Genomic DNA, 27308 nt, shown 5'->3' on the forward strand with positions numbered 1-27308 from the left:
CCTCACAAATTAAAACAAAGATTCAAACTCCTGGGGGTGTGTGTGTGTGTGTGTGTGTGTGTGTGTGTGTGTGTGTGTGTGTGTGTGTGTGTGTGTGTGTGTGTGTGTGTGTGTGTGTGTGTGTGTGTGTGTGTGTGTGTGTGTGTGTGTGTGTGTGTGTGTGCAGTGTGGGAGAAATTCCAAAGATATTGCTGTAACTTCAGGATATATCAGTAATTAAGATTAAACCCCTGGACACTGCAATCAGCAAAGTCCAGGTGTAAAATCACAGGAGAATTTAAAACAATATGGATTTATTAATCTCCTTCAAACCCGTTTCTTGATTTCGCTGGTTAGTGGGTGGGGTTTGCAGCCTGCCTGAGTGGGGGGTTTCTCCTGTAGGGGTGTGTTACCCCCTCTCTGACAGCCTGCCTGAGTGGGGGGTTTCTCCTGTAGGGGTGTGTTACCCCCTCTCTGACAGCCTGCCTGAGTGGGGGGTTTCTCCTGTAGGGGTGTGTTACCCCCCTCTCTGACAGCCTGCCTGGGGGGAGTCTCTCCTGTAGGGGTGTGTTACCCCCTCTCTGACAGCCTGCCTGAGTGGGGGGTTTCTCCTGTAGGGGTGTGTTACCCCCTCTCTGACAGCCTGCCTGAGTGGGGGGTTTCTCCTGTAGGGGTGTGTTACCCCCCTCTCTGACAGCCTGCCTGGGGGGAGTCTCTCCTGTAGGGGTGTGTTACCTCCTCCCTGGTGTCGTACTGCTCGATGATGGTTTTCAGTCTGCTGGCCAGCTCGGTGTTTTCCTCGCACAGTTTGACGTTGCGCTGACTGTGCTGATCGATCTGCGACTGGATATCCAGCAGGGTGTCCTGGAAATGTTTCGTCACCTCTTTGCGTTTCTCCTCCTCCACTCTGGCTCGCTGCAAACTCTCCTCCTGTTCCGGGAAGACAAACCCATCCATCAGCTTCAGAGACAAGGATCCCAGGAGATAAACACAGGCATCAAACTCTCACACCCCCTGTACAATGCACTCCCCATTGTGTGATCCACTCTCCCAGCTGTGATCCACTTTCTCACCTGTGTGATCCACTCTCTCACTTGTGTGATCCACTCTCTCACCTGTGTGATCCACTCTCTCACCTGTGTGATCCACTCTCTCACCTGTGTGATCCACTCTCTCGCCTGTGTGATCCACTTTCTCGCCTGTGTGATCCACTCTCTCACCTGTGTGATCCACTTTCTCACCTGTGTGATCCACTCTCTCACCTGTCTAACCTACTCAGCCATCTGTACGATCCACTATATCACCAGCATGATCCACTCTCACCTTGTGATCCACTCTCTCACCAGAATGAACACATTGCTCCATATATGACCCACCCTCTCATCTGTATAAACCACTCTCTCACTATCATCCATTTTCTCACCTGTGTGATCTACTTGCTCATCTGGGTGATCCAGTCTAACCTATATGATCTGTTCACTCACCTGTTTGATCCATTCTTGCATCTGTGTGCCCCACCCTATCCCCGTGTGACCCACCCTATCCCCGTGTGACCCACCCTATCCCCGTGTGACCCACCCTCTCCCCGTGTGACCCACCCTATCCCCGTGTGACCCACCCTATCCCCGTGTGACCCGCCCTATCCCCGTGTGACCCACCCTATCCCCGTGTGACCCGCCCTATCCCCGTGTGACCCACCCTATCTCCGTGTGACCCACCCTATCCCCGTGTGACCCACCCTATCCCCGTGTGACCCAGCCTATCTCCGTGTGACCCACCCTATCCCCGTGTGACCCACCCTCTCCCCGTGTGACCCACCCTATCTCCGTGTGACCCACCCTATGCCCGTGTGACCCACCCTCTCCCCGTGTGACCCACCCTCTCCCCGTGTGACCCACTCTCTCCCCGTGTGACCCACCCTATCCCCGTGTGCCCCACCCTATTCCCGTGTGACCCACCCTATCTCCGTGTGACCCACCCTATCTCCGTGTGACCCACCCTATCTCCGTGTGACCCACCCTCTCCCCGTGTGACCCACCCTATGCACGTGTGACCCACCCTCTCCCCGTGTGACCCAGCCTATCCCCGTGTGACCCACCCTATCCCCGTGTCACCCACCCTATCTCCGTGTGACCCACCCTATGCCCGTGTGATCCACCCTATCCCCGTGTGACCCACCCTATCTCCGTGTGACCCACCCTATCCCCGTGTGACCCACCCTATGCCCGTGTGATCCACCCTATCTCCGTGTGACCCACCCTATCTCCGTGTGATCCGCCCTATCCCCGTGTGACCCACCCTATCCCCGTGTGACCCACCCTATCTCCGTGTGACCCAGCCTATCTACGTGTGACCCACCCTATCCCTGTGTGACCCACCCTATCTCCGTGTGACCCACCCTACCTCCGTGTGACCCACCCTACCTCCGTGTGACCCACCCTATCTCCGTGTGACCCACCCTATCCCCGTGTGACCCAGCCTATCTCCGTGTGACCCACCCTATCTCCGTGTGACCCACCCTATCCCCGTGTGACCCAGCCTATCCCCGTGTGACCCAGCCTATCTCCGTGTGACCCACCCTATCCCCGTGTGACCCACCCTATCCCCGTGTGACCCACCCTATCCCCGTGTGACCCAGCCTATCTCCGTGTGACCCACCCTATCCCCGTGTGACCCACCCTATCCCCGTGTGACCCAGCCTATCTCCGTGTGACCCACCCTATCCCCGTGTGACCCACCCTATCCCCGTGTGACCCACCCTATCTCCGTGTGACCCACCCTATCCCCGTGTGACCCGCCCTATCCCCGTGTGACCCACCATATCTCCGTGTGACCCACCCTATCCCCGTGTGACCCACCCTATCCCCGTGTGACCCACCCTATTCCCGGTGTGATCTAGCCTATCCCCGTGTGACCCACCCTATCTCCGTGTGACCCAGCCTATCTCCGTGTGACCCACCCTATCCCCGTGTGACCCACCCTATCCCCGTGTGACCCAGCCTATCTCCGTGTGACCCACCCTATCCCCGTGTGACCCACCCTATCCCCGTGTGACCCAGCCTATCTCCGTGTGACCCACCCTATCTCCGTGTGACCCACCCTATCCCCGTGTGACCCGCCCTATCCCCGTGTGACCCACCATATCTCCGTGTGACCCACCCTATCCCCGTGTGACCCACCCTATCCCCGTGTGACCCACCCTATTCCCGGTGTGATCTAGCCTATCCCCGTGTGACCCACCCTATTCCCGGTGTGATCTAGCCTATCACTGTGCGATAAACCCTCTCACCTTTGTGATTGACCCTATCAATGTGTGATCCACTATCAATGTGTAGGACCCACACTGTGACAGAGTGATCCACTCTATTACAATGTGATCCACTCCATCACAGCATGATCCACCCTGACTGATCCAGATCTGAGATTTTTTATAAGTGGTTTTACCCTCCAAGGAAGGAATTACTCCCCAATTCGCCCCCCAATCCTTCTGGTGAGGTTTACCCCGGTATGTGCGTGTTTTACAAAGTCACCATTTCGTTGGTTTACTGTTGATTTTGACGCAGGGTACCTTTAATCCTGCAGCCACTGGCACGTGCCACTGACCTTGAGTGTCTTGTTGTGTCTCTGGAGTTCTCGGCACAGGTTCTCGAGCTTGCTGCGTGCTAGAACGGCCCTGCTGTGCTCACTCTGTAACTGGTCCTTCTCCTTGGCCAGCTGAGCTTGTCTCCTCTGTAGCAACTTCCTCTGCTTCTGCTCCCCCCGATACTCTTCCAGCTGCAGACACAGAACCCTCAATCAATACCGGGATCACAGGGAATGCCAGGGGTCAGTGGGCAGCAGTGACATCTCCATCAAGCCTTACGGATCACTGGAAATGAATGGGATGGATAGGATAGAGGTGGAGAGGCTCTTCCCGCACAAAAAAGACAGTAGGACTAGGGGGCACAGCCTCAAGATAAAGGGGGGGGCGGTTTTGAACGGAGTTGAGGAGGAACTTCTTCACTCAAAGGGTGGTGAATCTCTGGAATTCTCTGCCTGTTGAAGTGGTGGAGGCTGCCTCGCTAAATATTTTTAAGACGCGGGTTGATGGGTTTTTGATAAGAGAGGGGATTAAGGGTTATGGGGAGAGGGCGGGAAAGTGGAACTGAGCCACGACAGATCAGCCATGATCTTATTGAATGGCGGGGCAGGCTCGAAGGGCTAGATGGCCTACTCCTGCTCCTATTTCTTATGTGTCATTGGGCAGCAGTGACAATCTCCGTGAAAACCTTAGGGATCACCTGGAACGCTGTCATCATGCTGGAACTTCACAGAACACCGGGGATGACCAGTGAATGTTGTGGAAATCCAAGGAATGCCGGAATAACTGGGAAATGCCAATGTTTGATGGGGAATGTTGGGTATCACCAAGATTGGCTGGGGAAATCTGGAGCTCACTGGAAAGGCTGAGGGTCACCCGGGAAAGTTAGGGAATGCAAGGAAATTCCAGAGATTGCTGGGGATTCTTAGAAAATGCTGGGGAATGCTTGGGAATCGTGGGGAATGCCAGGGAACACCGGGGATCACTAGCGAATGTTGTGGATATCCAAGGATTCCAGGGACGGCTAGAAAATGCCAGAGATCGCTTTGAAACCCTAGGGGAATACCGGGAAATGCCAGCGATTTCTGAGGGAAACCCAGGATCATCAGGAAATGCTGGAAAGTATCAGCGAACAACAGGGAATGCTTGGATTACCAGGAATGCCAGGAAAACACCCGTGATCATCTCTCGCTGTAGCACAATGCCAATTGGGGAGGGGAGGGGGTCCACCATCCATCGCCCTCGTTCCATAAAAAAACCAAAAATAAGTCATAACATGAATCTGTTTGGTCACTGTGAGATAAACATCATCGTAAAACAGAATTGTCTAGGTTTCAAACATTAAAACCATTGTTAAATTGAATATAATGGAAGAATTTGCATTTATATATCGCACCTCCCACAGCCAGCTAGCACGTCCCACAGTGCTTTGCAGCCAATGGCCCAACTCTGACGCACCATCACTGTCGGAATCTAAGGAACACAGCAGCCAATTTGTGCACAGTAAGCTCCAACGAACAGTGATGTGATAATGACCAGATTGTCAAAGAACAATGCAGCACAGGAACAGGCCCTTCAGCCCCCCAGGCCTGCGCCAATGTGCAGTTTCTATCCCTCCCATTCATGTGTCTATCAAGATACACCTTCAACCTTGCTAACACGCCTGCTTCCACCACCTCCACTGGCCACGCGTTCCAGGCACGCACCACCCTCAGTGTGAAGAACTTCCCCTGCACATCTCCCCTCAACTTTCCCCCTGTCATCTTGAACCTGTAGTTGACCCATCCACTTTGGGAAATAGCCTCTGACTATCCACCCTATTTATCCTCTCATCGTTTTGTAAATGCCTATCAGGAAGATCTCAGCAATCTCTCCGTGACTGAGGGATAAATATTGGTCAGGGCCTTGGGGAGAACTCCCTTTACTGTACTTTGAAATAGTAAGAGGTCTCACAACACCAGGTTAAAGTCCAACAGGTTTATTTGGAATCATGAGCTTTTTGGAGCACTGCCCCTTCATCAGTGTTGAAGGAGCAGTGCTCCAAAAGCTCGTGTTATCAAATAAACCTGTGGGGCTTTAACTTGGTCTTGTTACTGTGCCCACCCCAGTCCAATGCCGGCATCTCCACATCAATGACTTCTTTGAACTGGTAGAATGGGATTCTATGTGCACCTGACAGATCAGACAGGGCCTTGGTTTAATGTCCCAATCTCTCCACTTTTACCTTCCTGATTCTAAATCCTTCTCCCTCTGCGTTCACTCCGATTATTTTCTCTGTACATTTCTGGTGAGAATCTCCTCCTTTGACGAATCTTTTGGAAGCGCGATGTGGGTATTAAACTGCCACACCCCTGGTGGTGGCGAGCTTTAGCAGTCATGGCCAACCCAATGCCACCACAGATACACATCCTCAAGAGTGTTCACTGTCCAAACAAATTATTCCGTAACAAACAGACCACTGTTCCAATCCAAACAGTGAAGACTTTTTGATAATGATTTGTTTCATTGGGATTTCGTAGGTTCTGTACACTGAAGAAGGAAGCCATTTAGCCCAGTGAATCTGCACTGACTCTCCCACAGAGCATCCCACTCAGACCCTGACCCCGTAACCTCATTATTTACCCCAAAATCCCCCCTAATCTACACATCTTGGGACACTAAGCATCAATTTAGCATGGCCAATCCCCCTAACCTACACATCCTTTCGGACTGTGGGAGGAAACGGGAGCACCCGGAGGAAACCCACGCAGACACGGGGAGAATGTGCAAACTCCACACAGACAGACAGTCACCCAAGTCCAGAATTGAATCCGGATCCCTGGTGCTGTGAGGCAGCACTGTGCCACCCACCCATTTCTGTAGTTAAATCTCTCCAACGTCACAAAAGAGGCTTCAGAACGTGACTCACTCATAAAACAAAATAACAGCCTTCTCTGAGAGGAAGTCAAGCTCTTTGCAGTGAGGAGGTGGGCACAGGAACTTAAGAAACTGGAATAAGCAGCTAAATTCCTCAGTGGAGCTTAAAAATCTGCCACAGCCCTTTCATTTTCATCCTGTGATTTGAATGTTGCAGATAAATCCACCATTTATCCTCCATCCTCACTTGCCTTGAAGGTTGCCATGGTGATTAATGGACTGGGTTGCTAAGGCTTGGCTTCATTGCTGTCAGTCTGGAGTTAAATGTGGGCTGGGACAGACTTCTTTCTCTGCTCATCATCAGCCAGGGTTTTGAGTTCTAGATGTACTAATGAATGGATTTTCAATTCCTCCCACCCTGTCATAGAGATATAGAGATTTATAGCATGGAAACAGGCCCTTCGGCCCAACTTGTCCATGCTGCCCAGTTTTTACCATTAAGCTAGCCCCAGTTGCCTGCATTTGACCCATATCCCTCTAGACTCATCTTACCCATGTAACTGTCTATATGCTTTTTAAAAGACAAAATCACATCCACCTCTACTACTATCTCTGGCAGCTTGTTCCAGACATTTTCTGTGTGAAAAAATTGCCCCTCTGGACACTTTTGTATCTCTCCCCTCTCACCTTAAACCTGTGCCATCTAAGTTTTAGATTCCCCTACTTTTGGGAAAAGATATTGACTATCTAGCTGATCTATGTCCCTCATTATTTTATAGATCTCTATAAGATCACCTCTAAGCCTCCTATGCTCCAGAGAAAAAAGTCCCAGTCTATCCAGCCTCTCCTTATAACACAAACCATCAAGTCCCTGGTCGCATCCTAGTAAATCTTTTCTGTACTGTTTCTAGTTTAATAATATCCTTTCTATAATAGGGTGACCAGAACTTACCCTGCACATCTCCCTTAAACTTTGCCCGTCTCACCTTGAAACCGTGCCCTGTTGTATTTGACATGTCCATCCTGGGAAAAAGCCTCTGACTATCCACTCTGTCCACCTGTGAGTCCACTTTAGATTTCTTTTGTTCTGTAACTCTCCGCAATTCCCTGTCATGAACTGAGTAAGTCTTGCCCTGGTTTGATCTACCGCTGTGGGGTTTGAACTCACGCCCATTGAATATTAGATCTCTGCTTCTCAGTTCAGCTCAGACCTCCTGAGCCTCCCCAGTTGTAATCGTTCCACCAATGGTAGCCCTGGTTTCAGCTGCCCCTGGCTCCTACGTTCTAGATTTTTTTCCCTCCCTAAACCTCTCCACCTACTGACCTCACTCTCCTTTACTTCAGCAAGATCTCTTCAAGGTACAATCATCTGCACTAATATCTCCTTACTCGCTGTCAGTTTTTGGTAACGGTGCTGTTGACATTGCAGACATTTTAAAGATGCTGCAGAATCAGAGAATCACAACAGTGAAGAAGGAGGCCATTCGGCCCATCAAGCCTGCACTGACCACAATCCTACCCAGGCTCTATCCCTGCAATCTACATATTTACCCTACTAATCCCCCTGACACTAATGGACAATTTAGCATGGCCAATCCACCTAACCCGCACATCTTTGGACTGTGGGAGAAAACCGTAGCATCCGGGGGAAACCCACGCAGACACAGGGAGAATGTGCAAACTCCACACAGACAGTGACCCGAGCCGGGAATCGAACCTGGGTCACTGAGGCAGCAGTGCTAACCACTGCGCCATAGTGCCACCCAATCAACGTGGAGTGTGGGCATCGATCCCATTGCCTCTCACAGGCAAAGCGAGCTCTCTGCCATCTGAGCTCATTCCCCCCAACTTGCAATGATTGAATTGTTGGATGCAAATGTTGCTGTGATTAGTTAAGGAGCTGTGACCCAGCACTGTGTGCCAATCCTCACAGAGGGGTAAGCGGAGAACTTTAATCATTGGGTTACAATTGGGATGGGGGAGAGGGCTACAGTCGATCTGTTGAGTCTATCAGGGAACAAACAAACATAGGAATTAGGAGCAGGGGTGGGCCATTCAGCCCCTCGAGTCTGCTCCCCATTCAATAAGACCATGGCTGATCTGATTGTAACCTCAACCCCACATTCCCACCTACACCTGATAACCTTTCACCCCCTTGTTAATCAAGACTCTATCTAGCTCTGACTTAAATATATTCAAAGATAAGGAACAGAGCTGTATTCCCCATTCACCTAGCCACCCTTCCTGCTTTTTTACAAACTTCATTCATGGGATATGGACATCGTTGGCAAGGCCAACATTTATTGCCCACGAGCTCTGACAAAGGGTGATCTAGACTCGAAATGTTGGCCCTATTCTCTCCCCACAGATGCTGAGATTTTCCAGCATTTTGTTTCAGATTCCAGCATCCGCAGTATTTTGCGTTTATATTTGCTGTTCCATATCTTGAGGAGAGTTAAGAGTCAACCACGTCACTGTGAGTCTGGAGTTAGACCAGACCAGGTATAGATGGCAGATTTCCTCCATAGACTCATTGAATCTCCATTTGGCCCATTGAGCCTGCACCAACAACTATCCCACCTAGGCCCTATTACTGTAACCCCTCATATTTACCCTGCTAATCCTTCCAACACTAAGGGGCAATTTAGCACGGTCAATCAACCTAACCTGCGCATCTTTGGACTGTGGGAGGAATCCGGAGCACCCGGAGGAAGCCCACCTAGACATGGGGAGAATGTGCAAACTCCACACAGATAGTGACCCAAGCCGGGAATCAAACCCGGGTCCCCGGTACTGTGAAGCAGCAGTGCTACCCACCGTGCCACTGTGCCATCCTTCCTTGTAGGACTTTGAGAACCAGGTGGATTTTTATGACAGTTTCACGGTCATTATCACTGAGGCGAGCTTTACTTTTGAGATTTTTTAAATTTTAAATTGAATTTAAATTCCACCAGCTGCCATGGTGGGATTTGAACCCTTGTTTCCAGGGTCTTGGGTCTCTGGATTACAAGGCCAGTGACATTAGTATGTTACCACACCACAACTGGTTCATATAGAGGTGGGCATCAGGTGAGAATGGGACCTGGTCGCCCTTGAAGTATCTCCTGGTCAAACAGCCTGCGGCTCTCCAGCTGGAGTTGCTGGTTAAGAACTAGCAACGTGGGTGGTTCCTTGATTCCGGAGCTGTTTTGCAATGAGGAAAGGGTAGGAACAGGAAGATAAAATTTCCTTTACTCACCAGCTCAGCGTACTTCCCGATCAGAGCATCTTGCCTCTCCTCAGCCGAGCTGGTTTTGCTCAGGTTCTGCATCAAGATGGCAAGGTCCTTCCCTGCGTTAGAGACAAAAAGACAAGAGGGTTGTTCACAGTAAGGCGACAGCCACAAGATATCCGAGGGATGCTGCGCTCTGAGGAATTGAGAAAATAATGGAAGATGCCAGATGCCTATTCAAAAAAAAAATCACCACTATCGTAGGAAATAGAAAATAGAGCAGTGACGCTACAGAATTGTTGAATTATAGATTCCTACAGCGCAGAAGGAGGCCATTCGGCCCATCGAGTCTGCATCAACCACAATCCCACCCAGACCCTTTTCCCCATAACCCCATGCATTTACCCAAGCTAGTCCCGCCTGACACCATGGAGCAATTCAGCATGGCCAATCCACCGAACCTGCGTATCTTTGGAGGAGGCCATTTGGTCCACTGTGCCTGTGCTGGCTCTTTGGAAGAGTTACCCGGCGAGACATGCTTGCCTGCTGCCATTCCCCACGCACTGCTGCCTTTTGAACATAGATTGGAAATGGTGTAACGAAAGCTCCCCTGTCGAAAGCTTGCCGCACTGGTGCGTCAGCCTGGACTTTGTACTCAGCTCCTCAGGGCTGGGATTTGAACTCACTGGCGTGTTGGCTCAGAGGTGAGAGACCTTTCCATTGACCCGTCGCTGACAACACTACAGGCTGCGAAATTTCAAATTAAATTTAAAACAAAATTCCCTTTGGGGGATAGACCTCTCAAAGGGAAAGGCGTTTGACAAAAATGTTTGCTGAATCACATCCAGAAACATTTGTTTGAGGTATTTCAACAATGGAAAATAATATTTGCCCAGACAACCTACACAAAAGAAGTATAGAGGAGACTGAGGAGGGTCTTATAGAGATCTATCAAATAATGAGGGGCGTAGATCAGTTAGTTAGTCAACATCTTTTCCCAAAGGTAGGTGAGTCTAAAACTAGAGGGCAGAGGTTTAAGGTGAGAGGGGAGAGATACAAAAGGGTCCAGAGGGGCAATTTTTTCACACAGGGGGTGGTGAGTGTCTGGAACAAGTTGCCAGAGGTAATAGTAGAGGTGGGTACAATTATCTTTTAAAAAGCATTTAGACAGTTACACGGGTAAGCTGGGTATAGAGGGATATGGGCCAAACGCAGGCACCTGAGATTAGCTTAGTGGTAAAAACTGGGCGGCAAGGACAAGTTCCCATGCTGTAAACCTCTATGACTCCAAGACTGTATAAACAAGCTCTGAACATTGAGCGGGAGAGAGTTTAAGGGGGGGAAGAGGCACTGTCAAAAGGGAGGGGTCAGAGGTAGATGTGAACACGAGGGAATTATACAATCCCTTGAATTGATTCCCTTGTCCAATTCGATCATGGCTGCCCTGTATCTTCACTCCATTTACACTCAGGGAATAAGAATTGTGCGTCTGGGTCTTCAACATTCTTTCATGAGATGTGGGCATCGCTGGCAAGACCAGCATTTGCTATCCATCCCTCATTGTCCTGAACTCTGGATCAGTTCAGAAGGCAGGAAATTAGGAGCCAGCCAAATTGCTATGGGTTTTGAGTCACATGTAGGCCAGACTGGGTAAGATTTCCTTCCCTAAAGGACATTAATGAACCAGATAAGTTTTTACAACAATCGATGTTGGCTAGCTTTCAATTCCAGACTGATAAAACCAGCGGCCGTGGTGGGATTTGAACCCACACCCCGGGCCTCGGGATTACTAATCCTGTGACATTACCACAGTCTTTAGTTACACGGATAAACTGGAGATGCTGAAGCAGTTCTCCTTAGAGAAGAGTGCAAGGCAATTTACCAGAAGTTAGAAATCACAAGGTGTCTGGACCGAGTAGAAAGTTCTAGAACAGAACACATTGAGTTAACGTGATTGGGAAATGAACCAATGGGGACATGGAGAAAACTATTTTCACACAGCCCGCGGTCAGGATTTGGATCTGTTGCCTGGCAGAGTGCTGATGGCAGGTTCAGTCACAGCATTCATGGAATTTGCAACATTCCCATTTTTCCCTGGTTCGATTCCCAGCTCGGTTCACCATCTGCGTGGAGTCTGCACACTCTCCCACTTCTTTCCCCGTTTTCCAGCAAGAGTGAGGAGTGAATTTGTACTCACCCAGTCCTTTCAGTTTCTTCTTGTCCAGTCTCTGATCCTTATCCGTCTCCCTGTTGGTCTCGCCGAGCACTGCGAGCTCCGGTTGCTCCACCTCAGCCTCCCCGTTACACTCTTCAGGCTCCCCGTCTCCGGTGCTCGGAGCCTCACTCCGCTCTGCGGCACCCTCAGTCTCCTTGGCTGCTGCGTTTTCCCCCGAGCCGTAGGTTTTGATGATGTCCTCCAGCTGCCTGTCCAGTTCCTCTGAAATGTCGGGGGTGGCTGACTCCTGCCCACTGAGGGAGGCCGTCTTCATGGCAGTCTGATCGGGCACGCTGGCAGGTGCTGGGCTCTCCTTGGGTGGTTGTGGTTGCGCCTGGGTGATTTCGGCAGGACTCTCTACCCCCTGCGACTCCGCTTGATTGACGTTGGGCGGTGACTGGTCAACTTGCTGTGTCCCAATTCCATCAGGAGGGACCTGAGTGTTATCACTGCTGGTGCTCTGGTGCTCCATTGTTGGTTAGTGATGCCTACACAAGGTAGAGCAATAGAACTATCATATTATCAGGAAATAATGAATCGCATAATGTCAAAGGGATATATTTCATATTCAACCCCCGGCACTCATCAATTGCCCTCATCCAACATATGTAACAGGAGCAGGAGTAGGCCATTTGCCCCTCAAGCCTGCTCTGCCATTCACTCTCACCAACTTTTACAGATGTACCATAGAAAGCATTCTTTCTGGTTGTATCACAGCTTGGTATGGGCTCCTGCTCTGCCCAAGATCGCAAGGAACTACAGAAGGTCACGAATGTAGCCCAATCCATCACACAAACCAACCTCCCATCCATTGACTCTGTCTACACTTCCCGCTGCTTCGGCAAAGCAGCCAGCATAATCAAGGACCCCACATGCACCCCGGACATTCTCTCTTCCACCTTCTTCTGTCGGGAAAAAGATACAAAAGTCTGAGGTCACATACCAACCGACTCAAGAACATGTTCTTCCCTGCTGCCATCAGACTTTTGAATGGATCTACCTTGCATTAGGTTGATCTCTACACCCTAGCTATGACTGTAACACTACATTCTGCTCAGTCCTTTCCTTTTCTATGAATGGTAAGCTCTATCTATTTAGCGCGTAACAAACAATACTTTTCACTGTATGTTAATACATGTGACAATAATAAATCAAATCAGATCAATAAGATCATTGCTGATCTGTTTGTATTTCAAGTTCCACATTCCCATCTACTCCCAACAACCTTCGATTCCCTTGTCCAACAAGAATCTCTCTACCTCTGCCTTAAAATACTCAGCAACCCCCTTTCCACCACCTTCTGAGGCAGAGAGATCACACAAACCTCTGAAAGAAAAGAATTCTCCTAGAACCCTACAGTGCAGAAAGAGGCCCTTCTGCCCATCGGGTCTGCACCGACCACAATCCCACCCAGGCCCTACCCCCATATCCCTACAGATTTTACCCGCTAATCCCTCTAACCTAAGGATTGAGCTATGAGGAGAGGCTGAATAAACCAGGCTTGTACTCGTTAGAGTTTAGAAGAATGAGGGGAGATCTCATTGAGACGTATAAGATGATGAATGGGATGGATAGGATAGAGGTGGAGAGAGTCTTCCCGCTCAAAAAAGACAGTAGGACTAGGGGGCACAGCCTCAAGATAAAGGGGAGGCGGTTTAGAACGGAGTTGAGGAGGAACTTCTTCACTCAAAGGGTGGTGAATCTCTGGAATTCTCTGCCCGTTGAAGTGGTGGAGGCTGCCTCGCTAAATATTTTTAAGAAGCGGGTTGATGGGTTCTTGATAAGAGAGGGGATTAAGGGTTATGGGGAGAGGGCGGGAAAGTGGAACTGAGCCACGACAGATCAGCCATGATCTTATTGAATGGCGGGGCAGGCTCGAAGGGCTAGATGGCCTACTCCTGCTCCTATTTCTTATGTTCTTATGTTCTTATCTCAGAATACTCAGGGGCAATTTTAGCATGGCCAATCAACCTAACCCGCACACCTTTGGACTGTGGGGGGAAACCAGAGCACCTGGAGGAAACCCACGCAGACACGAGGGGAATGTGCAAACTCCACACAGACAGTGACCTGAGCCAGAAATCGAACCCAGGACCCTGGAGCTGCGAAGCAGCAGTGCTAACCTCTGTGCTACCGTGCCGCCCTGGTCCCTGTCCTGTAAGGGTGACCCCTAATTTTAAAATGTTGCCCCCGAGTTCTAGGCTCACTCACAAGTGGGAAGTTTCAGTTGAGTTTCTGGTCAATGGTAACACCCAGGATATTGACAATGGGGAAATTCAGTGATGGTAGCATCATTGGATGTCATGGGGATTCCCCTTGCCTCCAGTTTTGCTCGGGATACAGGAGAAGTGGGGGAATCAGGATATTGAATTCGATGATCAGCCATGATCAAGGTGAATCGCAGAGCAGGCTTGAAGGGCCAAATGGCCTACTCCGGCTTCTATGTTTCTTTGGCTCCTTGATACCACAGTCAGTAAAATGTTGCCTTACTGTCAAGGGCAGTCACTCTCACCTCACCTCTGAAATTCAGCTCTTTTGTCCATGTTTGAACCAAGGCTGTGATGAGGTCAGGAGCTGAGTGAAACCTGGTGAAACCCAAACTGGGCGTCAGTGAGCAGATTATAGCTGAGCAGGTGCTGCTTGATCGCACTATCAATGACCCCTTCCATCACTTTACTGATGATCGAGAGTAGGCTGATAGGGCAGTAATTGGCCGGGTTGGATTTGTCCTGCTTTATGTGTACCTGGGCAATTTTCCACATTTTTGGGCAGATGCCTGTGTTGTAACTGTACTGGAACAGCTTGGCTGGGTTGTAACAAGTTCTGGTCTTCAGTACTATTGCCAGAATATTGTCAGGGTCCATTGTATTTGCAGTTGTTTCTTGACTTAATTCCAGATGCTTTATTGTGTTTAAATACATCTGCTGTGGTAGGATTCAAATCTGGGACCTCAGAGCATTACCCTGGGTCTCTGGATTACAGCTCGAACAATAATGCCACTGCACCACTGCTATCACCACCCCCGCATAATGCTAGCACCCCCCCACAAATCACCCTGTTTGATAATTGGTATTAGAGACAGAGTCTCCTGTGACAGGCTGTGGATCCCCCTCCTTTCCACAACCCACCCTGGCGGTGACATTGCATCAGGGCAAGTGTGTGTGTGTGTGTGCGTATGTGTTTTTAAACTTTATTTATTAGTCACAAACAGGCTTACGTTAACACTGCAATGAAGTTACTGTGAAAACCCCCCTAGTCGCCAGTCTCCAGTGCCTGTTCAGGTACACTGAGGGAGAATTTAGCATGGCCAATGTACCTAATCAGCACATCTTTCGGACTGTGGGAGGAAACCGGGGGAAACCCACGCAGACATGGGGAGAACGTGCAAACTCCACATAGACAGTGACCCAAGCCGGGAATCGAACCCAGGTTCCTTGCGCTGTGAGGCACCAGTGCTAACCACTGTGCCACCGTGCTATCCTCCGTGCGTGAGTGAATGAGCGTAAGTGTGCAAGAGTGCGAGAGTGTGAGTATGAATGTGTGTGTATGAATGTGTGAGTGTGTGTGCAGTGAGCAACGCAGGAATATCCCTGAGACAGACAGTATGTGCAGCACCCGTGTGGTTAATTATATCTCGCTGCCTCATGAGGAGGGGAAGCAGCTGCTCTGTGGCTGGCGTTATTCGCAGCATTGCTAAATACGGCCATGTTGTCCAGTGTTTCTGGAACTCCAAAGCAGCTGAAAATACAAAGTGATCCTCTCCACTCACAGGCACTGCAGCTCAGTCAACCGTCTCATCAGCCGGACCCAACCATGGCCTCGAGATGATCCCCAGGGGTCTGGGCATCTGCACAGCCCGCATTCTGCTAATTCGATGGAGGGGGTAACCCCTGCCCTGGTACAACAAAAGGGGCGGCCCGGTGGCACTGTAGTTAGCACTGCTGCTTCACAGCGTCAGGGACCTGGGTTCGATTCCCTGCTTGGGTCACTGTCTGTGTGGAGTCTGCGCGTTCTCCCCATGTCTGCGTGGGTTTCCTCTGGGTGCTCCGGTTTCCTCCCATATTCTGAAAGACATGCAAGTTAGGTGCATTGACCCAAACAGGGGTTGGAGTCTGGTGACTAGAGGAATTTCACAGTAACTTCATTGCAGTGTTAATGTAAATCTTACTTATAACTAATAAATAAATTTTAAATTCCTTTCCCCCATACAATTCCTCTCCCCACCTCGCTCAAAATGAAGCAGTGACAAGCAGCTGATCTGACACAACAACTTGCATTTATATAGCACCCTTATCATAGTAAAATGTCTCAAAGTGCTTTACAGGAGTGTTAGCAAAGGAAATTTGACACCCAGTCACAGAAGGAGATATGGGTTTCCTCTGGGTGCTCTGGTTTTCTCCCACAGTCCAAAAGACGTGCTGGTTAGGTACATGCTAAATTCTCCCTCAGTGTATCTGAACAGGCGCCAGAGTGTGGCGACTAGGGATTTTCGAAGTAACTTCATTGCAGTGTTAATGTAAGCCTTACTTGTGACACTAATAAATAAAAATAAATAAATATCTGAAGAGTTGTGAATCGTACAATCATCAGCAAACATCCCCAGTCCCAACCTCCTGATGGAAGAGCCCACAGGGATTTTAACCACCAATGGTGTCAGGTGAATGGTTGGCTGTTCACAGTTGATGTGGTCTCTCCAGTTCCGAGCTTGCGATTGATGTGGTTTCCAGTTCGCCGATGACTTCATCTGACCCAAGAACGCTTCTGAACTCAGAGGCTGGGATTCTCCAGTCACGCTGCAGTGAATGGGGTTGTGGCTGAGTGCCCAGTTCTCGCTGGCAGCAAGCGGAGAATTACAGAAAGTGGTTGAGGCTAAGGCGTTCTCAAGAAGAAATTAGATGCCGCTGTCGGGGCTAAAGGGATCAAGGGATATGAGGGAGGAGGGAGGGGGGCAAATCAGGATATTGGATTTGATAATCAATCATGATCAAAATGAACGGTGGAGGCCAGATGGCCTACTCCTGCTTCTAGTTTCTGTGTGCGAGATTGAAGAATTCCGGCCAGAGGTAACACTATTCCACATTGAATTCTGTCAATGTTTTTGCGTAGGGTATTGAATTTTGGAAGTTAGAGAAGTTGGTAGGCCAATTTGGACAGCAATGCCTACAGTGCAGAATAAGGCCATTCGTCCCATTGTGTCTGCACTGATCACACTCTCACTCAGGTCCTATCCCCATAACGCCATGCATTTACCCTAGCTACTCCTCTTGACACTAAGGGTCAATTTAGCATGGCCAATCCACCTAACCCGCAGATCTTTGGACTGTGAGAGGAAACCGGAGCACTCGGCGGAAAACCCACGCAGACACGGGGAGAGCATGCAAACTCTACACAGACAGTGACCCAAGCTGGGAATCGAACCCAGGTCATTGGCGCCATGAGGCAGCAGTGCTAACCACTCTGCCACCATGTCAACCATGGAAGAGTCAAGTTTGAATGATGGACAGGATCAGCTGGGATCATATTGAATGGCGGAGCAGGCTCGATGGTCGTACGGTTGACTCCTCCCTCTGTTTGTTGTGGTGTCAGCATCAGATGGGGGAAGTGATGTCCAAAAGGTGGAAGTTGGCAGTCTTGTGATGGACCCAGCGATGGATTAGCTTTGGGATTGGAAACTCACCTCAGGATCAAAGAGGTGAGTGATCTGGATGAGCCGTGGGAACTGGGCAGTAAGAGGCATGGGTTCTAATCTCTCAGAATTGGAGTTGTTACTCTTCAGTTCCTCCTGTTATTCACCAACCTACTTGCTCCCCAGTTTAATGAGATCGTTCACACGCAACAAGATGATTGCACTGATAAGTCAACATCGTTAAACATCCCAGCTAGAATCTCTGCTCAAAGGGAGCGATATGCTTCAGAAACAGATCAAGATCGGAACACAAGTGGCTGTGGAATATAAAACCAATAAGAACAATCTGTGTTGTTAACCATAACCAGCCTACTTCGGGCTGGCTTCAGACCTCATTACCAGCTAAGTGCAAATATTGGGGTCAGGAGTTAAAGGCCAGAGGTCATGTAAAAGTGGCTACCCTTTCCATCAGACGCCTTTTGACCAAATGTAGCGATTAAAAACCCCAGTGAAACTGGAGTCAATGGGAATCAGGGAAAATTCTCCGCTGGTTGGAGTCATTCCTGGCACAAAGGAAGATGGTTGTGGTGGTTGGAGGTCAATCATCTCAGCTCCAGGACATCATTGCAGGAGTTCCTCAGGTTAGTGTCCTCGTGTCCTAAGCCCAACCATCTTCAGCTGCTTCATCCAACACCTTCCTTCCATTATAAAGTGAGAAGTGGGGATGTTTGCTGATGACTACACAATGTTCAGCACCATTCGCGATTCCTCTGATACTGGGGGGAGTCAGTGGCTGTGTACAGCAAGAGCTGGGGCCAGTTTCTCTGAACTCGTTCGCAGCTGGAATTCTCCAGTCCCGCCGCAGTGAATTCTCCATCCTCGCTGGCAGCGGCAGCAGGGTGTGAACAGCTGGAGAATTCTGGCCCCTGGATAATATTCAAGCTCAGATCGATAAATGACAAGTAACATTCGTACCACAAAAGCGCCAGGCAATGACCATTGCCAACAGGAGAGAATCTAATCCTTTAACAGTCAATGGCATTGCCATTGCTGAATACTCAACTCTCAACATCCTGGGGGTTACCATTGACCAGAAACTGAACCATATAAATACTCTGGCTACAAAAGCAGATTAGAGGTTGGGAATTTCATGGTGAGTAACTCACCCCCTGATTCCACAAAGCTTGCCCGCTATCTACGAGACACAGGTCAGGAGTGTGATGGAATCCTCCCCACTTGCCTGGATGGGTGCAGCTCCAACAACACCTAAGAAGCTCAACACCATCCAGGTTTTGCGGTGTGCGAAAGATGGGATTGGACTGTGATATCTCGGCTGGAAGAACTGTGGTCAGTTTGGGAAGGATGTCAAGAATCTTGAGAAGGTGCAGATGAGAATTACTCAAATACTCCAGGGGTGAGGAACTTCAGTTTTTTTTTTAAAGTTTATCCATTAGTGTCACAAGTAAGTTAACATTAACACTGCAATCAAGTTACTGTGAAAATCCCCTAGTCGCCACACTCCGGCACCTGTCTGGGTACACTGAGGGAGAATTTAGCACGGCCAATCCACCTAACCAGCACGTTTTTTGGACATGGAGATTGGAGAAGGTAGGATTATTCTCCTTAGAACTGAAGTGGTAGAGGTGAGGTATGATGGAGGAGCTCAAAATCCTGAGCAGTTTTGAAAGAGAAGATAATAAAATACTGGCTCCAGGAGCAGAAGGGTTAGTAACCATGGGGACAGACTTACCATAACTGGTATAAGAACTAGAGGCAACATATTGTACACAACAAACTGTTCTGATCTGGAATCTACTGTCTGAAAGGTTAGCAGAAGCAGATTCAATAGTAATTTGCATGAGAGAATTACATAAATACTTGAATGATGAGGGGAGAGGACCGAGGGGGGTGTGGGGTGAGTCTGGATAATGCTTTCAAAGGGCCAGCACAATCGCAATGGACCGAATGGCTTCCTTCAGGGCTGTCCGATTGTAAATCGAATGCTGTGGAATTTTCCTGAGAGGTGAGATCGGGGTTTTTTGTAAATGCAACTTCCTTTCCTCCTTTATCAGGTTAAACAATTCAACTACAAAGGCTTCTGTCTGTCACTGTCTCCATGGTTACCGGAGAGCCAGGGGACAAAGGAATAACTAAAAAGCCGAATAAAACCGCCTCACAAGTTCTACCCGTGTATTTTACATGGAATACGGCTGAAATAGGTGTACCTTTTCTCTTTCCGCTCTCCTTCCTTGCCCTGTGGCGTTACCTCTAGGCAGGTGGGGAGGGGCACCTAGGCCGAAAGCACTTCAGTTTCACCGATATCGGCGACCCTCTTGGAAAATAGACGCAGCAACACTTCTGATGCCGGATGGTTTCGGCTCCAGGGTGGACGGCACGTTCCAGGAACCGCAGGCCCGAAGCCTCACCTGGAGTTAGGCCTCAGGCCTCAGTGTAATAGCAGGTGTTTCTGGCACCTGTCTTGTCTCTGGGGCCTCTCAGCCCGTCACACCTAAAATGGGCGACCTTGCCTCACCACCTCCCTCCCCTCACCTCCATTTCTGTCACCTCCTCTGGCCCTACCACCCACGAAGATCTCCAACTGTGGCCGGTCCTGTTCAAGGAGTTGTTGGCGGATTTCTGAGTGAAACTGGGTTTATTTTAAAGCGAGAGTTTTGGATATAAAGATGAAAGGAATTTAGCAGATCACTGCGGGCGCGAGGTTGCACCTTATATAGTTTAATTGCCTGGTGATTCAGCGACACTATCTGTGCTGGAGCTGGAGTGTCCCAGACGTGGAATCCTGCCTGCCTCTCCTCGCTGGATCATCTGCTGCACCTCAGTAGTGGTGGGGAGCAGGTCTCGGACATGGAAGCTGAGGTGGGGTGGGCTCATTCTGGGCCACTGTGCAGGAAGGATAAGCAAGTGTTGTTAACACCCAGTCTCATGGATCCAGCTTCCTCCCTGCTCCTCAGTAACCTGTTGGTCAGTGCTGCTGGGGTGGAAGTGAGGACACTGGAGCCCACGGTTCCCTCACGACTTCTCCACTCCTATGCGGGACTCCAGCTCAGCATCCCAGCCCAGCTGGAAGCCACCATGGTTATATCCAGGTGATAGGGACAGCACGGTGACACAGTGGTTAGCACTGCTGCCTCTACAGCTCCAGGGACCTGGGTTCGATTCCCGGCTTGGGTGACTGTGCGGAGTTTGCACATTCTCCCCATATCTGCGTGGGTTTCCTCTGGATGCTCCGGTTTCCTCCCATAGTCCAAAGATGTGCAGGTTAGGTGGATTGGCCACCCAGAATACATAGGTTAGAGGGATTAACAGGGTAAATATGTGGTGTTATGGGGATAGGGCCTGGGTGGGATTGTTGTTGGTGTAGATTTGATGGGCCAAATGGCCTCCTTCTGCCCTGTAGGTATTCTATAATTCTATAAAGACAGGTACATGTCTCCTATCAATAACATTGCCACTCATTCATTCTGCATGTGTGCGAATGTAGATAGACATTTACAAGTTACCTTTGGGGTGGCACAGCGGCAAGTATAACTGCCTCACAGCGCCAGGGATCCGGGTTCAATTCTGGCCTCAGGTGACTATCTGTGGGGGTTTGCACATTCTCACCGTGTCTGCTTGGGTTTCCTCCGGGTGCTCCCATTTCCCCCCACAGTCTGAAAGATGTGCGGGTTAGGTGAATTAGCCATGTTAAGTTGACCCTTAGTGTCCAAAGGTATGTGGGCCAGATGGATTAGTGGGGCCAGTGTGTGGGGTATGGGGATAGGGTCTGGGTAAGGTGATCTGTCGGAGAGTTGATGCAGACTCGATGGGCCGAATGGCCTCCACCTGCACTGTAGGGACTCTGTGATTCAACCAGCATTCTCTTCCCCTTTCCTGGTGACTCACTGCTGCACTCAGCCAATGACCCCAGTTGACCCCAGTAATAGAAGCTCAGGGACACAACATACTTCTCTCTGCACTTGTCTATCGCCGTTAACAGATACTAAAGTTTATCAGTCTGAAAGCCAAGTCAGAGAGTTTGACAGCACAACGAGGCCCTTCAGCCCATCGTGTTTGCGCTAGCCATCAAGAATCAATCTATTCTAACCCCATTTCCCACACTTGGTCCATACGTTTTTTTTTGCTATGGCATTTCAAGTTCTCACCTAAACATTTCTTCAATGTTGTGAGTGTTCCGTCCCTTTCGGGCAGCGAGTTCCAGATCCCCACCACACTCTGGGTGCAAAAGTTTCTCCTCAAATCCCCTCTAAATCTCCCTTACCTTCAACCTATGCCCCCTGGTTATTGTCCCTGCTGCTAAGGGGAAAAGTTTTTTCCAATCTACCCTATCTATGTCCTTCATAACTTCAGTTTACAGCTTGTAAAAGGAGCAAATCAGTTCTTTTTTGGCAGGGCCGTTATTCCCTTTTCAACAGAAGAGTATTTCTCGCCTGAGAATTCAACTTGGCGTCAAATGAGATCCAGCAGACAAAGCGTTACCCTTCAGTAAAATTCCCGCCCCACCAATCCCATCACAGTCCGCCCACAAAAAGTCCCATCTACTCAGGAATCTCTTAGTTTGCTCTTTAGAATCATAGAATCCCCACAGCGCAGAGAGAGGCCATTTGGCCCATTGAGTCTGTACCGACTCTCCGACAGAGCATTTTACCAGGCCCCTCCCCCGCCCTATCCCCCTAACCCTCACACCTTCGGACACTAAGGTAAAATTTAACGTGGCCAATTCATCTAACCCACACATCTTTAGAAACCGGAGCACCCGGAGGAAACCCACGCAGACACGGGGGGAACGTGCAAACTCCACACAGGCAGTGACCCAAGGCCGGAATCGAAGGCTGCCCCCTGGCGCTCTGAGGCATCACCATTTCTGGTTTAAGATTTGAATTTGATTGGATGCTGCAGTGACTCAAAAATCCCAACAGAGAGGCCGACCCGCTTAAAGCAGCATTCTCAAACCTCCCAGAATGCTCCCCCCAGCCACCGGGAGATTGATACCAATTCCCGGAGAATCCCAGTCATTCCGGGAGGGTTGGGGATCCCACTCCACTGCTCTGCCCCCTCCCCGCTGTACGTCAGCCATCTCTCCATGGGTCAACACGTCCTGGGTTCAAGTCCCATTCCATTATCCAGCACAACCTTCAAGGTGGACACTCCGGTGTGGCACTGAGGGATGAGGTGTTTCCTTCAGTAAAGATATGAAACCAAGACCCTATCTTCCCTCTCAGGTGGGTGTCCAGGCACTCTGTTGAAGGAGACCAGGGGAGTGGGTCTCCAGTCTCCTGGTCAATAATTATCCCTCAATCAACACCAGATCATCTGGCCATTCTCACCTTGCTGTTTGTGGGAGCTTGCTGTGCGCAGATTTGGCTGTTGTGTTTCCTACATGACCCTCCGATAATGTGCGGGTTAGGGGGATTGGCCATGCAAAATTGCCCCTGAGTGCCAGGGCGATTCACAGGGTAAGTACGTGGGTTTTTGGGCCTGCGTGCGATTGTTGTCAGTGCAGACTCAATGGGCCGAATGGCCTCCTGTAGGGACTTTCCTGGAGGGATGTTCGATGATTACAACCCTGACTAAACTTTCAAATGTGCTTCATTGGCTGTCAAGTGCGTTAGTGCTTCCTACGGCGGAGAAAGGTGCTAGTTAAATGCAAAGTCTTTCCTTCTTTCCTCTGGAGCATTCCCAGTTTTAATCAGTCTGCCACTGGCGTCCGTGTCTCTGGCTGGCTCGATGCTAAGCTCTGGAATTTCCTCCCTCAACCTCTTTGCCTTTCCCTCTTCCCAGTGGCTCCTTTGAATCTGCTTCCTTGGCCGAGTGCAGTGAGGATCTGTTTGTACCCCTCAGACTGAACTCCCTGCAGAATTCAATTCATTCATAAGACCATAAGATAGAGGAGCAGAATTAGGCCGTTCGGCCCATCGAGTCTGCTCCGCCATTCGATCATGGCTGTTATATCTCTTGACCCTATTCTCCCGCCTTGTATACCAACATGAAGAACAACATGGCTGGATTGAGAGCAGCAGAACTCAGAGATATCGTATTGGTTCTCTCTTTTGATGGAGTATTGCATTTATCTATTGCCTCCCATGACCCCAGGATGTAGCGCTTTGGTCCAAGCAAAGGGGTAAAATATCTCATCAGATGGTAGCAGGCTCTGGGATAAATATTGGGCTGAATATTGGACAGAATCCCTGCTGGCCTTTGAATGCTGCTGTGGGATCTTTCACACCCAACTTAGTTCCCCCAATAGAAAATACAACACTGAAATGCCAAGCCCAGATTGTTCGAACAACAACAGCCTGCGTTTATATAGTGCCTTTAAGCTCATCTGAAGGACCGTTGTTTGGCACGGAGCCAATGGTGGAGATACGAAGACAGGTGACAAAAAGCTTGATCAAAGAGGGAGGATCCCAATGGAGGAAAGAGAGTTGGAGAGGCGGAGAGGTTCGAAGAGGTTTAGGGTCTGGATGTTGAAGGCTGGTCAATGGTAGGACAATGGGAGTCAGCACTGTACAAGCTAAACACCAAGGGGAGTGTAGGATTGGAGGAGATCACAGATTGAGATAGGGATGAGGCCAAGGGGGAGGGATGTGAACAAGTACAATGGAACTATTGTTAAAAAGAGGGACATGTGTTGCTGAAACTTTTCATCTTGCACTCATCAGGACAAACACAAGAATACTAAATTTCAAACAATCACACCAATTTATGCTAAAAGAGGACGGGGTGCCGATTAGTTGGCAAGTTGACTCTGATTAGCCAAGGCATTGCTATGGACAAAGCAATGGGGAACCACAGGCGTCCCAATCTCCCTGGGTAATTCAGAAAATGGCACAAGACTTAAACATATTCCTTTTGTTTGCACAAAATGGGTCCCTGAATATGAATGTGCATCACTTCTGGCAAGTGCAAATGAGCCACTTTATGGCTGGACTGTTTACAGCAAATTGGTTGTTAGTGCAGTCAGTAAGCGCACTCAGCATTGTCCACTGAGTGCTGCCCAATCCCAAAATCACATCTAACTGTATACGTTTTGAAGAGGATTTTAAAATTGAGTTCCTGTTAGGTTAGGGGTGTTGGGTGTACGTTCGGATGTGGACAGTAGAGATTAGGAAGTTTATATGAAATGGGAGACGGGAGGTCAGCGAGGAGGGCAGGGGAACGGTTGAGCCTGGAGGTAGTAACAGTGGAAATGAGCATCTCAGGAATGGGGCATTGAACCCACAAAAACTGCAGGCAAGAGGGAAGTGAGGAGCTGAGGCTCTGATCAGCAAGGCTGAGAGTTCTGCTGGTGACGTGGGATTAAACCCTGTCCAACATTTAACTGCAGCCGCTAACCCCAGCTAACCTCAGCGTTACAATAGGTCCAGGCTGACTCATAAAGAGTTTAAATGGGCTTCAGTCCCACCTCCCTTAAAGTAGCAGTGGCATCAGGTTTAGAATACTGCTAAATCCCAACAACAACTTGCATTTATATAGCACCTTTTTAAATGTAAAACACCCCAACAGACTTTGCGGGAGTGTCGTCAGGCACCGAGCCGAGGATAAATATGGAGAAGTTACCAAGAGCTTGGTCAAAAGAGGTTAGATTTGAGGAACATCTCGCAGTGGAAAGAGAGGGAAGTTTTCAAGTTCATAAGATATAGGAGCAGAATTAGGCCATTCGGCCCATTGAGTCCGCTCTGCCAGTCGATCATGGCTGATATACACCTCACCCCCACTTTTCTGCCTTCTCCCCATAACCCTTCAACCCATTACCGATTAAAAATCTGTCTAACTCCTCCTTAATCTGTCCCAGCACCCACTGCACTTTGTGGCGGCGAATTCCACAGATTGACAACCCTTTGGGCAGCACAGCAGTTAGCACAGCTGCCTCACCGCACCAGGGACCCAAGTTCAATTCCGGCCTTGGGTCACTGTCTGTGCAGCATCTGCACATCCTCCCCATGTCTGCGTGGGCTTCCTCCGGGTGCTCCGGTTTCCTCCCACAGTCCAAAGATGTGCGGGTTGGGTGGATTGGCCGTGATAAATTGCCCCTTAGTGTTAGGAAGATTAGCCGGGTAAACATGGAGATAGGGCCTGAGTGGGATTGTGATCGGTATAATCTCGATGGCCTGAATGGCCTCCTCCTGCACTGTAGGGATTCTATGAACCTCCTCAACTCTGCTTTAAACTTGCTACCCCCTTATCCGAAGACGAGAAGGGGATTCCAGAGCTCAGGGCCGACAACGTTGGAGAAATTAAAATCGGGGATTCGGAAGAGTGGCTGGAGTGCAGCAACCTTGGAGGGTTGGGGAGATTGGGGGCAGTTGCAGCCGAGGTGGGGGGGGGTGGGATTCGAAAGCAGAGATGGATCTGCTCGTGTGAATCTCCAATACCCCTGCACAAGCTCAGCCGGATTCCCATCACTGCATAATCACGCTTCTGTGGATTAAGTCAGATGTTCCGATCTGTTAGCAACTGACAGCTGCCCAGTTGTTTGGGGAAGTATCTCAACTTCTTAATTTAGTCCGTGTGATAAACTCTCCGGCTGAGGGTCAGCGCGCGCCAGCTTAAAATCATCAAGTGTTTCTCTCTCCGCCAATCCGGTCGCAATAATAAAAATGAGAGTTTTGTTTGTTTTGGGACAGACAACGCCAGCTCTTGACGAAGATTTCACCGGCACACCCATCCCGATCCCGGCGAGGCTCGGAGAACGGAATTCTCTGATTGTGTCAGGCGGGAATCGTACAAACCTCGGGCAGACGTGCCGGGAACATTCCACCCTTTAAGTTGGATTCTCTCACACCCGACCAATCATTTCTCCGGTGACCTTGAAGTAAGGTTTGAACTTTGAGGTCAATTTTGAGGGGCAAATGTCCGAAATAAGGTTGCCAGGTTCAATTCAGTTTTAAGTTTGTTTATTAGTGTCACAAGTAGGCTTACGTTAACACTGCAATGTAGTTACTGTGAAAACCCCCTCGTCGCCACACTCCGGCGCCTGTTCGGGTACACCGAGGGAGAATTTAGCACGGCCAATGCACCTCTTTTTTCAGACTGTGGGAGGAAACCGGAGCACCCGGAGGAAACCCACGCCGACACGGGGGGAATGTGCAAACTCCACACAGACAGTGACCCAAGCTGGGAATCAAACCTGGGTCCCTGGTGCTGTGAGGCAGCAGTGCCAACCACTGTGCCACCCTACAAATTCCCACCGATTCAACAGATCAATTTATCATCGAATTTATTTTTTGCCCCTATCTCTCCCCTCCAAAAAAAAAACAGTGAATGGTTTCACATGGTGAAGGAAGACATTTAAAGAGAATTCATGTTCCCCTATTGTTCTTCAAGAGTGTGAGCTGTGACAGATGGTTAAATGCACACCACACCATCTCTGTACAAAGCCCCCCTCCTCTCTGCACCCCCCCCAAGTTCGGGGAAGAGGTGACCGACGTCTTGGACAAGAATTGGGGTTGTTACAATAACCCCTTTTCATTTCCCCGGAAGATTAAGAAGTAAACTCACCTCAGCCTGGCCCGCGAACTGTGGCGAAGTCGAGTCACCTCCCTGAGTGAAGGGACAGCTGAGAGGGTGTCTGGCAGAATAGCTCCCAGCTAAAAATAAGCCAGGTCAACAGCGAGCGAGTGGGAAGGGCTTACACTGGTGTCAGGGAGATAACTACAAACCGCTCTCGCAATTTATCTCTGGAATGTTAACTTGGTACCCAGAGAGGATTGGAGTTAACTAATGACATTAATCTGGCAGGTTATGCAGAGGCAGTTCAGTCCCCTCACTGTAATACCACATTAACCGGCTGTTCATAATCAAACACCATTACATAGATCTC

General features: G+C 49.5%; 1 protein-coding gene across 1 annotated transcript in view; it reads right to left on the minus strand.

Moving 5' to 3' along the window:
• txlnba (taxilin beta a) overlaps nucleotides 1-27080 on the minus strand; it is a 39585-nt gene extending 12505 nt beyond the window's left edge. The window contains exons 1-5 of the mRNA XM_080200846.1: nucleotides 26987-27080; nucleotides 11824-12329; nucleotides 9654-9745; nucleotides 3583-3753; nucleotides 715-909 (exon numbers count right to left, since the gene is read on the minus strand). Coding sequence (XP_080056972.1) covers nucleotides 715-909; nucleotides 3583-3753; nucleotides 9654-9745; nucleotides 11824-12313 — 948 coding nt within the window. The 5' untranslated portion in view covers nucleotides 12314-12329; nucleotides 26987-27080. The remainder of the gene's footprint in view (nucleotides 1-714; nucleotides 910-3582; nucleotides 3754-9653; nucleotides 9746-11823; nucleotides 12330-26986) is intronic.
• Nucleotides 27081-27308: the final 228 nt, after the last annotated feature.

This window comes from Carcharhinus amblyrhynchos, chromosome 12 (genome assembly GCF_965287045.1).
Source record: "Carcharhinus amblyrhynchos chromosome 12, sCarAmb.v2.hapA, whole genome shotgun sequence".
NCBI lineage: Eukaryota > Metazoa > Chordata > Chondrichthyes > Carcharhiniformes > Carcharhinidae > Carcharhinus > Carcharhinus amblyrhynchos.